General features: G+C 42.9%; 1 protein-coding gene across 2 annotated transcripts in view; it reads right to left on the reverse strand.

Annotated features, from left to right (window-relative positions):
• The window catches only part of ASCC3 (activating signal cointegrator 1 complex subunit 3), a 407,532-nt gene that overhangs the window by 201,790 nt on the left and 190,023 nt on the right, over positions 1 to 15,719 (reverse strand). For both annotated transcript variants that reach the window (XM_060237502.1, XM_060237501.1), the window contains exon 14: positions 2,527 to 2,661. In XM_060237502.1, the coding sequence (XP_060093485.1) occupies positions 2,527 to 2,661 (135 nt within the window). The remainder of the gene's footprint in view (positions 1 to 2,526; positions 2,662 to 15,719) is intronic.

Genomic DNA, 15,719 nt, shown 5'->3' on the forward strand with positions numbered 1-15,719 from the left:
TCAATCTACTGATGGACTTACTGCGTCCCAAAAAATTTGGACCTGGTGTTGCAAGCCGTGGCAGGATGGCTCAGGCTGAGTAGGTTGAAGTTGAACCCAGCGAAGACAGAAGTCCTTTGCCTGAGTTGTGGTGGTCTGGGAAGGGAAATCCCCCTAACAGCCTTTGCCCCTGTGCCAAACCTGGAAACTGCAGCTAGTGCAGAACGCGGCAGCACAGTGGCCAAGGTCAAGAGCTTGGGGGTGCTGCTGGAGCCTGCCTTGTCAATGGAGGCCCAGATAGCAGCCGCTGCTAAATCCGCCTTTTTTCATCTTAGGCGGGCGAGGCAGTTGGCCCCCTTCCTGGAGCACGATGATCTGGCAACACTGATCCATGTGACGGTCACCTCAAGGTTTGACTACTGTAATGCCCTCTACATGGGGCTGCCCCTGTGCCAAACCTGGAAACTGCAGCTAGTGCAGAACACGGCAGCACAGTGGCCAAGACCATACAATGGTTTAACAGGCCAGGTTTCACTCAGAGAGGCCTCACCATGGTTGACCAAAGAAGTTGAGTGCCCGTGCTCAGCGTCATATCCAGAGGTTGGCTTTGGGAAATAGATGTATGAGTGCTGCCAGCATTGCTACAGAGGTTGAAGGGGTGGGGTGGGGTCAGCCTGTCAGTGCTCAGACCATATGCCGCACGCTACATCAAATTGGTCTGCAGTGCTGTCATCCCAGAAGGAAGCCTCTTCTAAAGATGATGCACAAGAAAGCCCACAAACGGTTTGCTGCAGACAAGCAGACTAAAGACATGGATTTCTGGAACCATGTCCTGTGGTCCGATGAGACCAAGATAAACTTATTTGGTTCAGGTGGTGTTAAGCATGTGTGGCGGCAACCAGGTGAGGAGAACAAAGACAAGTGTGTCTTGCCTTTAGTCAAGCATGGTGGTGGGAATGTCATGGTCTGGGGCTGCATGAGTGCTGCCAGCATTGGGGAGCTACAGTTCATTGAGGGAACCATGAATGCCAACATGTACTGTGACATACTGAAGCAGAGCATGATCCCCTCCCTTTGGAGACTGGGCTGCAGGGCAGTATTCCAACATGACAACGACCCCAAACATACCTCCAAAATGACCACTGCCTTGCTAAAGAAGCTGAGGGTAAAGGTGATGGACAGGCCAAGCATGTCTCCAGACCTAAACCCTATTGAGCATCTGTGGGGCATCCTGAAACTGAAGGCAGAGGTGCGCAAGGTCTCTAACATCCACCAGCTACATGACATCATCATGGAGGAGTGGAAGAGGACTCCAGTGGCAACCTATGAAGCTTTGGTGAACTCTATGCCCAAGAGGGTTAAGGCAGTGATGGAAAATAATGGTGGCCACACAAAATATTGACACTTTGGGCCCCATTTGGACATTATCACTTAGGGGTGTACTCACTTTTGTTGCCAGCAGTTTAGACATTAATGGCTGTGTGTTGCGTAATTTTGAGGGGATAGCACATTTACACCGTTATACAAGCTGTAGACTCACTACTTTACATTGTAGCCAAGTGTCATTTCTTCAGTGTTGTCACATGAAAAGATATACTTAAATATTTACAAAATGTGAGGGGGTGTACTCACTTCTGTGACATACTGTATATATGAGTTGCAATATGTTTTGTAAACACCTTGTTTTTACTGTTGAAATATAGCATATTATGTTATGCCATGTGAGCCGCCCTGCGCCTGCCTTGGTGGGGAGGGCGGGATACAAATTAAAGATTATTATTATTAACATTAGCAATTATCAAGGATATATAGAATATTATTACTTTTAAAGGTGTTTCATGGTAAAATTACAGTTTTCTTACTTTTTGGTAAATCCCATTTGTATTAATGTATGCCATGTTACAGTCTGAAGAGCTAATTAAGCCACATAACAAGGGCTTAGATATACACAGCAGGACGCAGATTTTACTAGGAACAGCAGCCTATCATGACATGCTACAAAATCCTTTGAAATTATTCCTATTCACCATTGGATTTTAAGAGTAAATCACAATGCAAAAATTTGTGGGGGGAAATCGTAAAAATAGCCTGTTGAGTATGACATGTTTGGTATAAATGAATTTAAACTAGTAAATAAGGAAATTTAGAAATAACAGTGCTTTCTAATGTTTTCCCCATTATATATATATATAAAAAATCTTATAGCAGTATTTTCAGAAACAGAATTGAATCCATCAGCATTTTCCAGATAGAAGGGACTTCCTGGCCTCCCCTGTATTGTGGCAGCCTCAAATGCCTCTCATAATGCTGCTTTGTGTGGACAAGGGACCTCCATAAACTAGCAAGTCTGCAGCAGGAAGAGGAAACTGGTGAAAATCACCTCTCTTTTAATTGGGGCTGCTGGGGATTTAACCTGGAACATTCAGAATGTCAAGCACAAGCTCTACCACTGAGCCACAGCTTTCACAGAAATCCTCTGCTGAATCCAACCCACAGATGCAAGGGTTTATCTCTGCATATATAATTAGTGAAAGAAGAGTCACTTACTTGTTTTTCAGATTGTCCATAATCTGGGCCCTGGGATGGCAAAAAGTAGCAAATGTGGCCATTATTTTTGGCTTTTTCACGAAGAGCCATAGCAGTTCGGACGGTGGCATTTCGAGCATGAACAAAAACCATTACCTTGAAATTTAAAAAAAAAGAAGATTTTATAGGTCTGTTAAAACAGGAAGTGGTTCAATAAAACACCTACTAGATTAAATGTTTGGATTTAACCATGATACTATTCTAATTCAGAACTGAGGAGTGTTCACCTCTTGGGTAGATGATTTTCCTTGCTCACCAACCGGAAGGCAAGTACTTTGCTGCAGCCACTTTGATTAGGCAGCATGGATGAGCTGCTGCCGAAGTGGCTGAGGCAAAAACCCTTAGACAGGGGAAATAACACGTATGCATTAGAGTTTGTATGCCTCCAATAAACCAGTGAACAGCATGGGTTTCACTGATACTAAACTATGCTTACCTTCTACTGCATTGTGTAATACAGCTAGAGTCAATATAAAGTATATCAAAAGGAACATAGTCCGGTGCAGCCTTCCTTGTCTTACTGTTTAAAATGCTGAGCATATTATAAAATAGCAAACTGAACTCATCTGTTCATATTTAAATTTTAAACAGACAGCACATTCGAAAGCCGGTGTAGTACAAAGGCTAGAGTGTTAGACTAAGATCTGGGAGACTTCTTTCACAGAAGTTTTAGGGATCAGATGCACAACAATTCTGAATAGCTAAAATACACTTGAATAAATGTTTAATCAATACTAAATCTTTCCTGAACATTAATTTTCTACTCCTGGTTATTTTGTGATGTAGTTTACAGTGGAGTTTATACTGTATGTTATGTTTTATTTTTCTAATATAAATTGTATTCAGAATGCTTTTGCAAACTGGCAGCATAACACTTTAAAATAAATAAATGGAGTAATACTTTTTAATGCAATGAGCTACTCGCTTTTTCAAACTGGCAGTATAAAAAAATATGTGTGTTGTTTTAGCCCTGCTTTGTTCTAACACTAACAAACACAGATCCCTATTTGTGGTTCTTTTAATCTGCTAAAAACATTCCCATGATTCTACATACCAATTCACTGTCCACTTATATTAAGAATTGCTGTTTCCCATTCCTATTTTGTCTGATGAAGCCTGCTTAAGAGCATACGAAAACTTACATTCTGAATAAAACTTAATTGGTCTTATAGGTGTAGTTTCTACTGCTTTGTTCTATGTATTCACACTTGTTATTCTTGACAATGTACCACTCACTTTCATAGGAGACATTCACCCAGAAGAGAAACACACTGGTATAAGCTTGTGGTTTGGGGGGAATTTTAAATGACAGAACAGTATAAAAACAACCCTCACAGCTTAAAGAACTGCATCTGGGATGCAGAAGAGAACTGATTTGGCGGGATGGAGCCTGAGAAGGGTAGGGCTTGGGGAGGGGAGGGACATTAGTGGTTTATAATGCCAGGGCCAGACCTAGGGAGGGGCAGAGTGGGCAGCTTGCCCCCAGCGCCACTGGGGGGGGGGCGCTGAATTGTGTGTTCCCTGGGGGATGGGTGGGGGGAGCAAGCCAGCAGCCCTGCAGATGGTTGCTTTTGCTGCCTCTCTCTTGTGGAGAGGGGGCGAAAGCAGCCTCATGCCCCTCAATCTGCTTCCCTTCCTATATAAAGACCCACTGCCCAACTGGCCAGCAGGAATCTTTAAATGGGTTGGGAGGGAGATGGGTTCCTTTCACTGCCTCTCTGCAAGGCAAAGAGGCAGTGAAAGCAGCCCTGTGCCTCTGATCTGCCTTCCTTTCTGCGTTACCGTTGCTTCTCCTCCTGCCCTTCCCCACAGCTCCTCCTCCTCCTCTCTCTTCCCACTCCTCTCTTCCATGTCTGGCTCTCTGCTCCTTCGGTTGTCTGCCTTGCCATTCTCTCGCGGCTGCTGCCCCTTTTCCGGCCCTCTCCTCCATGCCCAGTTCCCTTCTCCTTTGGCTGTCTGTCTTGCTGCCACATTCCTCCACCGCTGGGGAATGCAAGCCTGCCTCACAGAAGCTGTGGAGCTATGCTAGTGGGGCATAGCCGAGGCACACTGCATTGGGCTGGGCAAAACTGCTGCAAAGCTTCCTGCATTGGGAGCTTGCTCTCCCCCACACCCCAACTGTCATGCTGCCTCTGTCAGTAGCAGAGGACAGATTTTTTAAAAAGTTCCCTTTGCTCCATTGGCTGCCTCTTTCTATCAATTGCAGATGAGAGAGAAACAAAAACCCAACAACTTCCCTTTGTTCCGTGGGCTGTCTCCTCCCCTCTTCTTTAGGGAAGGGGGAAAGGAAAGAGACAGCGGGTGCTTGAGACAGCAAAGCCCAAGTTGTCTGGGAGTGCCTTTAGAAGCCCAGTCGTCCTGAGCTTGCTTCAGCGGGGAGGGTGGGATATAAATACGAGGAATAAAATAAATAAATAAAGTTTTCCTCCAGGTTCTGTGTGCACTGCTTCTCTGGGATGGCTGCTCCAGAGCCTCCAGTCAGTTCAGCAAGAAATAATCTTGTTTGTTTATGTAAGACTGGTTTGCAGGTTGCCTCTCTCTCTCAGTAGCAGAGGATTTTTTTTTTTAAGTTCCCTTTGCTCCAATGGCTGTGCCCCCCCCCCCTTTGGGTACCATGGCAATGTTAAGACCAGCAAAGTTTTATTTTAGGCAGCTGAAAACTCCTTTATAATAACATCAGTTGGCTTTCAGCTGCTGTCTGTGACTGCTTTTCCCAGACATTACTGTGCAGAATTAAGGTTTCTGGGCTGGTTCCTGTGGGAAGGGATTTCTCAGCTTTGGGCTTTATTGTTTGGTGTCTCATTGATGAAATACAAATTATATCCCAGCATTTTTCCTGTAGTCTTTGTTGATCTGAACTCTTGCATTTCTGCCCCCCACCCCCCATCCCTGGCCTGGCTAGCTCATTCTCATCAGAACTCAGGAGCTAAACAGATTAGGATCTGTGTAGTACATGGATGGTAGGACCTGGATAGTACATGGATGGGAGACCACTGAGGAAGCCCAAGGTTGCTACACAGAGGCAGGCAGTAGCAAACCACCTCTGAATGTCTCTTGCCTTGAAAACCCTATAGCATCACCATAAGTTGGCTGCGACTAAAAATCTTTTCCATCACTCTAGAAAAAGTCCATAAAATATTGTTATGTATTTACACTATGCCAGCCTTTTTCTAAAGTGAGTGCTTTCAGCAGAAGTCCATTCTTCTCAGCAGTAGTTGTCCTTGTAGTAAACAAACTGGTGGTTCTGTTTGGTTAGTCAGTTCAGCAAGAACTGTAAGACTTGTTTGATGGACAGAGGTAGAAGTTTGTAGAACAGTTAACTGGAAACAGAAGTGGTTAGTGGCCTATTAAGGAATGTGTATGTACTGGAAGAGCCAGGATAACATTTTTGAAAGTTGTTGAACAGTACATAATGAAGCTTATGCAAGGAGATTACAAGGCTTGCTTCCTTACTGAAGTGGTGGGAAACTTTTCTTAGGGGTAGGGAGGCCAGACTCCTTGAACCAATTTTCAATTTGTACACCTTTGCCTCTGATTTCTAGTTAAGGCAGCTATGTCAGCAGTTCTAGATTTTTCTTCATACTCTTCTTCAGCTTCCAGTAGAGCCTTTCTGGATTTCCTCAAGCCTTTCATGTCTCCAACTGATCCCTTATTTAGGGATGTATGAGGATTCTGATCCAACTGGAACTCAAACTAGAAATCAATCTTTTGACATGAACGGACTCAGGAGTGGCCACATTCTGGGCTAGAGGTGGGGAGATGATGATTTCAGATACCACAGGTCATGAAGGCATTGGAACATATCCAGAGAGAATAAAGCTGTTTGAACTGGATGGTAGAATCTGTTCTAGAAACTAATTCCTTCCCTTTTCCCTTGTCTCGCAGCCTTATTCATTGTGCTGCATGTGGCTATCTCATTGGTCTCTCCAGTAATCCTGATTTTATTTTTCTGATATTCTCTGTGTGAGGGTCTGCTTTACATCTCCGTACTGCTTTAGCCATTCCAGACAGTTCAGCAGAAGCAATACAGACTTCATCAGAGCTGGCCCTGCCTGGCAGCCAACTATAACCAACGTTTCACATGAACACAGACATGAAGCTGTCATATACATGACGGAAAACTAAAAGGGGCACCATTTTTTACTCCCCCCCCCCCAAAAAAAAACTATGTAGATCCAGCCCTGTATAATGCCATAGAATCCACCTAGAATCCTTGCCCAGTTCTGCAAAGCCTGCAAGACAACATTATTTTGACTTGCCTTTAACTGAATTGTCGATATAGTAGCATAAGAGCACTGAATGCCACTGGAAACGAAATGGTATTAGCACCAGAACTGTTTTATTTTGTTTTAAGTGTTTTAAATTGCTATACTGTGGATAAGATGAATTGTTTAAATGTTAAATTGAGTAAATTGTATTGTTACTATGATCCACTATTTCAGGGGTGGCCAATGGTAGCTCTTCAGATGTTTTTTTGCCTACAACTCCCATCAGCCCCAGCCAGCATGGCCAATGGCTGTGGCTGATGGGAATTGTAGGCAAAAAACATCTGGAGAGCTACCGTTGGCCAACCCTGCACTATTTTATTGTTGTGAGCCGCCCTTAGTCTGCTTTGGTGGGGAGGGAGGGATATAAATCTTATAAATCAAATCACCTTCCAAAACATCCATTTTATCCAGGAGAACTGATCTCTGTTGCCTGGAGATCAATTGTAATAACAAGAGATCTCCAGCAACAACCTGGAGGTTGGCAAACATAATGAAAATCTATATATCTATTTTCCAACTGTGACCCCTATCTATGGATATCTAAATCCACAGACTGGGACCACACTTACCCCAAGTACGAAAACCCCCTAGGTTTCCAGAAAAATCTGAAAAGTTTTTTTAAAAAATACATGGTGGTTTAAATCCCGCCCCCCCCCTCCCCCACAATGCACTTACCTTTCTCTTCAAAACTGTTGGAAGTGTTCCAGACCTGGCTATTGCAGATCCAGTGTCCCTGAGGATCACTGTGCCTGGCTTTGGTGGCACTGGCAACTGATAGGCTCTCCAGGCCTGAAGCAGCTCTGAGAAGCTGCAGGAAGCCATTGTCAGGGGTGGGAGAGGCTTGGAGATCTGGAGCTCAGCAACAGGAGAGCTGCTCTGGGTATGAAGCAGCCTCCCACCCTGCAGCTGCTGTGACCAGTAAAGCAAGGAGGGGGAATTTGACAGATTGATAGGTTGGAATATAAGAGGATGGCAAGAAAGAGGGAGAGGGAAATAGGGGGTAGACTGACAGATCAGAAAGAGGTAGATTAATGAAGAAGGGGGCGGGAAAGAGATGGGGTCAGTTGACAGATCTGGAGAGGGAAAGACTGATAGAAAAGGATAGGGGGCGAAAGGGTTGGGTAGGTTGACAGATCAACAGGGAGGCAGATTGATGAAGAAAGGTTGGGGAGGCAAAAGAGATGGGGTTGGTTGACTGATTAGGGAAGAAGGTGAGAAAGAAGGGAAGGATTGTTAGAGAAGGGAGAAGCAAAGGGGGGAATGCATCTTTGTTGCAAGTTTCTTGTGGGTCCCCACTTGTCTATATACTATTAGCCAAGTATGGATGTGATCTGTGGATAGCTAAATTCATGGACTGGGGCCATATAGAGGCTAAAGAGGGTTTTTTTTTTTTGCACACTTGAGGGACTCCCTGTTTGTGCAGAAAAATCTTATATAAAAAATACCAGGGGAACTCCCTCCTCCACCAAATATAGTTGTGTTGTCTGTGAATGAGCAGACAATGCACTTCAGGAAAGCACTACAGTCAGGCACTCTAGCAGAGTAGGATGCTGGCAACTGCTATGGGCCTGGTGGCAGGGGACACTGGCACTCACTGCCGGCTCAGCCACAGGAGAAGATGACAACACTCACTGGAGATCCAGGATCTGGCAGCTGTTCCAGGTCCAGGATCGACAAATGAGGAAGCAACCAGCTCCTCTAAACACTGGCTGATGGGCTCAGTGGTGGGTCCTGTAGACTTGCCAACTCAGCAGTGAGAGGGGGGAGATATGGGATCCCCCCTTTACAAGTCTCACGGGCCTCCCACTTGTTATTATCTAAAGATGGAGATCAAACTTCAAATTTAGGGGTTTTAAATATAACTCCCACACTTCTCCATTTGTCTGACTGGCAGCAACTTCAGAACATCACCAGAAGACTGAATGCTAGCGCTTATTTAACACATTTTTATTCCCATCTTCCCTCAGAAAAAGGACTCAAGACAGGTTACAATTATTCTTAAAATACATCTCAAACAAAATTAAAAGAGTTAAAACCTACATAACACAACACATTAAAAGAGATTCAACGGGTCAGAGATAATTTGTTATGTGCTGAAACTAAGCCCTCAGAGCAACCATCTATCTACTAAGAAACCCTTCAGAATGAATTCACCTGATAGTAGTGTCAGACCGCAAGTAGTGAGGAGCCTTTCTGACACATTTACAAGGGTCATTTCATAACATGGAAGCCACTGCAGAACATCTTGTTTCTAGTTTATGAAGACGATAATTAAGTCTTCCTGCATGTTGACACCTTAGATAGACCTTGGTTTGAGGAATTGCACCAGAGTACATTAATCTCTCTGTCCACTTCCTTAACATCACACATAATTTTAACAACCAGTAGCACTCCTTGTGTTGCTCATTTTCTCTTGGCCACATGTGAAGGCTCCACTTTCTCTTTAGAAATGGTTGTGGAGCAGATGGAGCAGATGGTCTCAGAACCTACCAGTTGTGGGGCGATCCTGGATTTGGTCCTAAGTAATGCCCAAGACTTGGTGAGAGATGTAAAAGTGATTGCGCCACTTGGGAGCAGTGACCATAATGTTATTGATTTCACCGTTTGTATAAATAGGGAGTTGTCCAAAAAGACCGCCACAACCACGTTTAACTTTAAAAGGGGTAAATACACTGAGATGAGGAGGCATGTGAGGAGGAAACTGAAAGGAAAGGTACATACGGTCAAAACCCTTGGGGAAGCTTGGACACTATTTAAAACTATAATCCTAGAAGCTCAGACAAAATACATACCGCAAGTTAGGAAAGGCACAAACAGGGATAAGAAAAGGCCTGCATGGTTAACAAACGAAGTAATGGAAGCTGTAAAAGGTAAGAAGGACTCCTTTAAGTGGTGGAAAACCAGTCCAAGTGAGATTAGTAAAAGGGAACACAGGCTGTGGCAAATCAAATGCAAGACTGTGATCAGGCAGGCAAAAAGGGACTATGAGGAGCATAATACAAAAAACATAAAGACCAACAATAAAAAGTTCTTCAAATATATTAGAAGTAGGAAACCAGCCAGGGAGGCAGTGGGGCCCTTGGATGACCATGGGGTAAAAGGATTACTGAAGGAGGATAGGGAAATGGCTGAGAAGCTAAATGAATTTTTTGCCTCTGTCTTCACTGTGGAAGACGAGAACTTTTTGCCCGCCCCAGAACCACTAATTTTGGAAGGGGTGTTGAAAGACCTGAGTCAGATTGAGGTGACAAAAGAGGAGGTCCTACAACTGATAGACAAATTAAAAACTAATAAGTCACCGGGTCCGGATGGCATACATCCGAGAGTTCTGAAAGAACTCAAAGTTGAACTTGTGGATCTTCTAACAAAAATCTGTAATCTTTCATTGAAATCTGCCTCCGTTCCTGAGGACTGGAAGGTAGCAAATGTCACCCCCATCTTTAAAAAGGGTTCCAGAGGAGATCCGGGAAATTACAGGCCAGTCAGTCTGACTTCAATACTGGGAAAGTTGGTAGAAACCATTATCAAGGACAGAATGAGTAGGCACATTGATGAACACGGGTTATTGAGGAAGACTCAGCATGAGTTCTGCAAGGGAAGATCTTGCCTCACTAACCTGTTACATTTCTTTGAGGGGGTGAACAAACATGTGGACAAAGGAGACCCGATAGATGTTGTTTACCTTGACTTCCAGAAAGCTTTTGATAAAGTTCCTCATCAAAGGCTGCTTAGAAAGCTTGAGAGTCATGGAGTAAAAGGACAGGTCCTCTTGTGGATCAAAAACTGGCTGAGTAATAGGAAGCAGAGAGTGAGTATAAATGGGCAGTCTTCGCAGTGGAGGACGGTAAGCAGTGGGGTGCCGCAGGGCTCGGTACTGGGTCCCATGCTCTTTAACTTGTTCATAAATGATTTAGAGTTGGGAGTGAGCAGCGAAGTGGCCAAATTTGCGGATGACACTAAATTGTTCAGGGTGGTGAGAACCAGAGAGGATTGTGAGGAACTCCAAAGGGATCTGTTGAGGCTGGGTGAGTGGGCGTCAACGTGGCAGATGCAGTTCAATGTGGCCAAGTGCAAAGTACTGCACATTGGGGCCAATAATCCCAGCTACAAATACAAGTTGATGGGGTGTGAACTGGCAGAGACTGACCAAGAGAGAGATCTTGGGGTCGTGGTAGATAACTCACTGAAAATGTCAAGACAGTGTGCGTTTGCAATAAAAAAGGCCAACGCCATGCTGGGAATTATTAGGAAGGGAATTGAAAACAAATCAGCCAGTATCATAATGCCCCTGTATAAATCGATGGTGCGGTCTCATTTGGAGTACTGTGTGCAGTTCTGGTCGCCGCACCTCAAAAAGGATATTATAGCATTGGAGAAAGTCCAGAGAAGGGCAACTAGAATGATTAAAGGGCTGGAGCACTTTCCCTATGAAGAAAGGTTGAAAAGCTTGGGACTCTTTAGCTTGGAGAAACGTCGACTGCCTGGTGACATGATAGAGGTTTACAAGATAATGCATGGGATGGAGAAAGTAGAGAAAGAGGTAATTTTCTCCCTTTCTCACAATACAAGAACTCGTGGGCATTCGATGAAATTGCTGAGCAGACAGGTTAAAACGGATAAAAGGAAGTACGTCTTCACCCAAAGGGTGATTAACATGTGGAATTCACTGCCACAGGAGGTGGTGGCGGCCACAAGTATAGCCACCTTCAAGAGGGGTTTAGATAAAAATATGGAGCACAGGTCCATCAGTGGCTATTAGCCACAGTGTGTGTGTATATATAAAAATTTTTGCCACTGTGTGACACAGAGTGTTGGACTGGATGGGCCGTTGGCCTGATCCAACATGGCTTCTCTTATGTTCTTATGAGAGAGGAGAAATGATCAGCTACAATCAGAAATACAGATTTCTGCTTATTAAATGTAAACTTTATCATTACTTAATGGATGTGATTTAAAAGATACATGCAATTAGCACTGCTTCAAGGCCTCAAAATACAGAACTCACAAAACATATCCTTTTTTTTCAGTCACTTGGGTGAGTGCATAAAATATCACCACAGACTTAAGAGGGTTAACTTAGCCTGTCCTAACTATGTCAAGTGAATTTTTATTTCAGTGGCTAACCTCTATGCATTACATTATGCAAATAAGTTGGGAAAAGCAATTTGGAAAAGAGAAAAGTGGTTCCACAGCTACAAACTGTGTAATTAGATCTGTACTCTGAAGTTCAAAGCCAGCTCTGGTGTCTCAAGAGCTGAGAGCTTGTGTAGCTTTTCTCAGAAAAAGTAAGCTTTCAAATGACAAAATATGCAAGCAAAGCACAAAGCAAATGTCTTCAGGTTAACGCTACAGAATATTATGAATATCTGAAAAAAAAATAACAATTGGTAGCTGGAAGAGTTTTTACAATTCACAGTACGTACATATCATAAACGTAGGAAGAACCACACCACAATGATTCTTCCAGGGAGAAAAGCCAGTGCTTAACTAAAGTTTCAAATAATGTTTAACCAGCATATGTCAGAAGCCAACCGTGATTACTCCTATGCACAAGCCTACTTACATTGCATTGTTCATGAGGTGGGAGCAAGGTTTCCAACCACTGGGGGGGAATCAGTGAAACACTATCATACTTTTTAAAATAATTCTCATTTCATCATGGGACAGACTACAGATTAAGGGAGATTGAGTCTACAGAGTACATGTTCTTTAGTTGTCTGTATTATAAAGAGGCTTGTTTAGAGATTATTACCCTGTTGCTGGATAAGATTCCTGGTTACACAAATAAAGCTAGGCTCAATTGCCTTTTATCTGAAAAGAATCCCAAGATCAGTTATCAAGTAGCTAGATTCTGTGTACAGCTACTTAGGTCATGGAAACTGTATTTTAATTTGGCTCCAATTTCAGCTTTTTATTCTGTATAGTTTATACTCTATATACATTTTTTTAAAAAACTATAACTATATGTATATAACTGGTCTAATGACTGTGATAATAAATACCACATCATAATGATATCAAACTAATCCTCATTTCATCCATGGGACAGACTACAGATACCCAAGTGATTTTTGTTAAGTGGCCATCAGCTCATATGAATACAACCTGAACAGAAAACTTTGTCACTGGGTTACTTTAATTGGCCTTGCTTGGAAGCATGAAGACCATTGCGAGTTGAGATCTCTAACTAATATGGCTGTGAAGAGACAAGCTTTTTAAAAAAAAATTTAAACAGAGTTTAATTAGGAATGTATGAACGAGACTGCTTGTTATCAGAACACTGTTTTGGGTTTTTTAATTGTCCAATTCCAGTAAATATATGTATTTACCAATACAGTTCTAAAAACTGTCCCAGCATTTACTGCATAACTCTGAAATGGCTATACTGATTTCTGTCAGGGAGATCCCACTGGCAATTGCTTTTGTTTCAACATGGAATCTTTCCAGTGCATAGTTCTCCAGTCTGTTATCCTGCTATTCGATATTTCTACAAGGCAACAGAGCAGGATTATCAGTAAATTGTTATTGCTGCACAGGTTTGAAAGTACATCCACAGAAATTATTAGTCATTAAAGTCTTTTAGTAGCCCATCTATAGAAAACCTAGGACTTTGAAGAAGCACCTTCCATGATAAAAGGTTTCCAGAGCTTTTAAAAATAGAAACAACCCTGCAATAATTCATTTGCATAATAGGCCACACCCCTTGACATCACCATTGTTTCACACAGGGCTTTTATGTAGAAAAAGCACAGCTGGAACTCAACTACATATTAGGCCACACCCTCTGACACCAAGCAAACTGAAAGTGCATTCCTGTACATTCCTGCTCAAAAAGCCTTCTGTATGTGGAGGTGTGTGTGTGTATAAAACAACCTGTGGGAGGACAGTATAGCTGGAGGACAACTTGAAATTTATCACTGTAGGATAAGGAAAAAAGTTAACGTTATCTGTCCCCTTGCAATATAATCAGGTTTGTTTTTGTTTTTTAAAGTTGAGTTTGGAGGACAGAATATTTATCTCTCCATGACCTACTTACTTTTCAACAGAATGACAACCTTGCTAACAAATCTCTTTGGTGCCTGACTTCACTTTGAACCTTTCTACATTCAATAATGTACAAGTCTCGTATAGATTCCAAAATTCTGTTACCATGAACTTCCATAACCACCTTTGGACTCTGAAAACTTTCTTCTAGTCATATATATTTGACCACCCACAGCAAGTTACTTACAAGTTACTACCCAATTTCATTTCAGTTCTATAAAACTGCAGCTGATAACAAGGAAGGCAAGACATCTTTATTTCCTGTTCTGTATAAAGTTTCATTCTTGCAGTCCAGATTTACAGAACTGCTCTTGCTCCTCCAACATCCTTTGAAAGGCAGCATTAAATTGCAGGGAGCAGTATTTCAGCCACACTATGCATCTGTCTTGATACTGGTTGCTATGCCTGCCAGAGATCCACAATACGCTACAGATTCTGAAGCTTATTTACTACAGTGAAATGAACTTATGTTCTAACCAGTTTCCTTTTAAGTGTTACCTTTGTTTTTTTCTTAAAGGCTTTCTGAAAAAGATTTCAGGATGCTTAGAAAAGCTTGCCAGTGCAGAGCTAGTATATCACCAACAAAAAGATGCCACTATACTTTCTAAGAGTTTACTTTATGATAAGATAAACTTTGCAAGATATCAGCCACTGTTCAACTGAGAAGTTACAACCAGAGCAGAATCAATATATTCCAACCATTCTCCTTTTGTGTATGGAAATTTTGGCATAGTACTGTTTTTTCCTTAAGCCTTTGGCATTAATAAAAAGAAAAAAAATAGAACCATAATTTATTTCAGTAATGATCAAGACAGTGAGGAGTTCTAGATCAGGGAATCCAAGTATTTATAAACAAAAAACTATTAATCCCAACTTGACTATGCAAAACTTATTTTACAGATAAATATGTGAACTACCTGTGAGGAAAAACCCCCTTGCAGAACATCGTAATCACCAGCTTGGTTGCCAGAGCACCTGGAGAAGTGACTTGCACACGTCTGGCCAGAGAGTGTGAGCAAACCTATCCAGGGGCAAAAGGGACTTATGCAGTACTAGCAGCCATAACACTACAAAGGCACTCTAGACTGGTACAAGAGTGCCCACCAGGAGAACAGATGGCTTCCAGTCGTTCCGTATGACGTCCATCCAAGCCATGGAATGGGGGAAACTGTGCCGCCAGGAGCTATCCAGGCAAACGGTTTTGAAGCACTGACTACAGAATCCACCATGGAGGGCTAACACCACACGCAGCCATCTTCCTACCAGGTTTGACTCCATTCCAGCAAAGCGAACGGCTCATGTACACACCATATGTCACCTGTGCCTGCAAGCAACCTACCCAGCCCAGGAGTGGTTAACTGTCCAACCGCCTCTTTCTTTGTTTGACGGAACTCAAGACAAAGACTAGTGCCAAGGAGAAGACAGAAGAAGAGGAAGGCCATCTTCAGCCAGAGCCAAGTTCCTTTGTACAAACTGGTTGTTACCTAGGCCATGATTTGACTCTCTATGGTTACCCTTTTAGATAAGTCTAATAATCTTAAGTATCTCCCCACCCAGTCATCTCCTCTATTCTTCTCCCCAACTGTCATTTTGGAGCCTCCCCTTGGTCTATTTCAACCTGAAAGTTCACTCAGGTATCCAGGATCCAAGCAAGTCCATTGGTCAAGAGGAAGCACCCAATTAGGTGCCACCAATGCACTTTCTATTGGTTGTCGCAGTAGTCCAGCCCTTATGGTCACTGCAAAACCTCCCCTTTTTGGGAGGTCATGCATCAGCTGACCACCTTCCTCCTCCCTCGTACCTCCCATCACCTAAGGGCTCAAGAGAGTCCTTATAATCTGT

The sequence above is a fragment of the Heteronotia binoei genome, chromosome 1 (genome assembly GCF_032191835.1).
Source record: "Heteronotia binoei isolate CCM8104 ecotype False Entrance Well chromosome 1, APGP_CSIRO_Hbin_v1, whole genome shotgun sequence".
Taxonomy (NCBI): domain Eukaryota; kingdom Metazoa; phylum Chordata; class Lepidosauria; order Squamata; family Gekkonidae; genus Heteronotia; species Heteronotia binoei.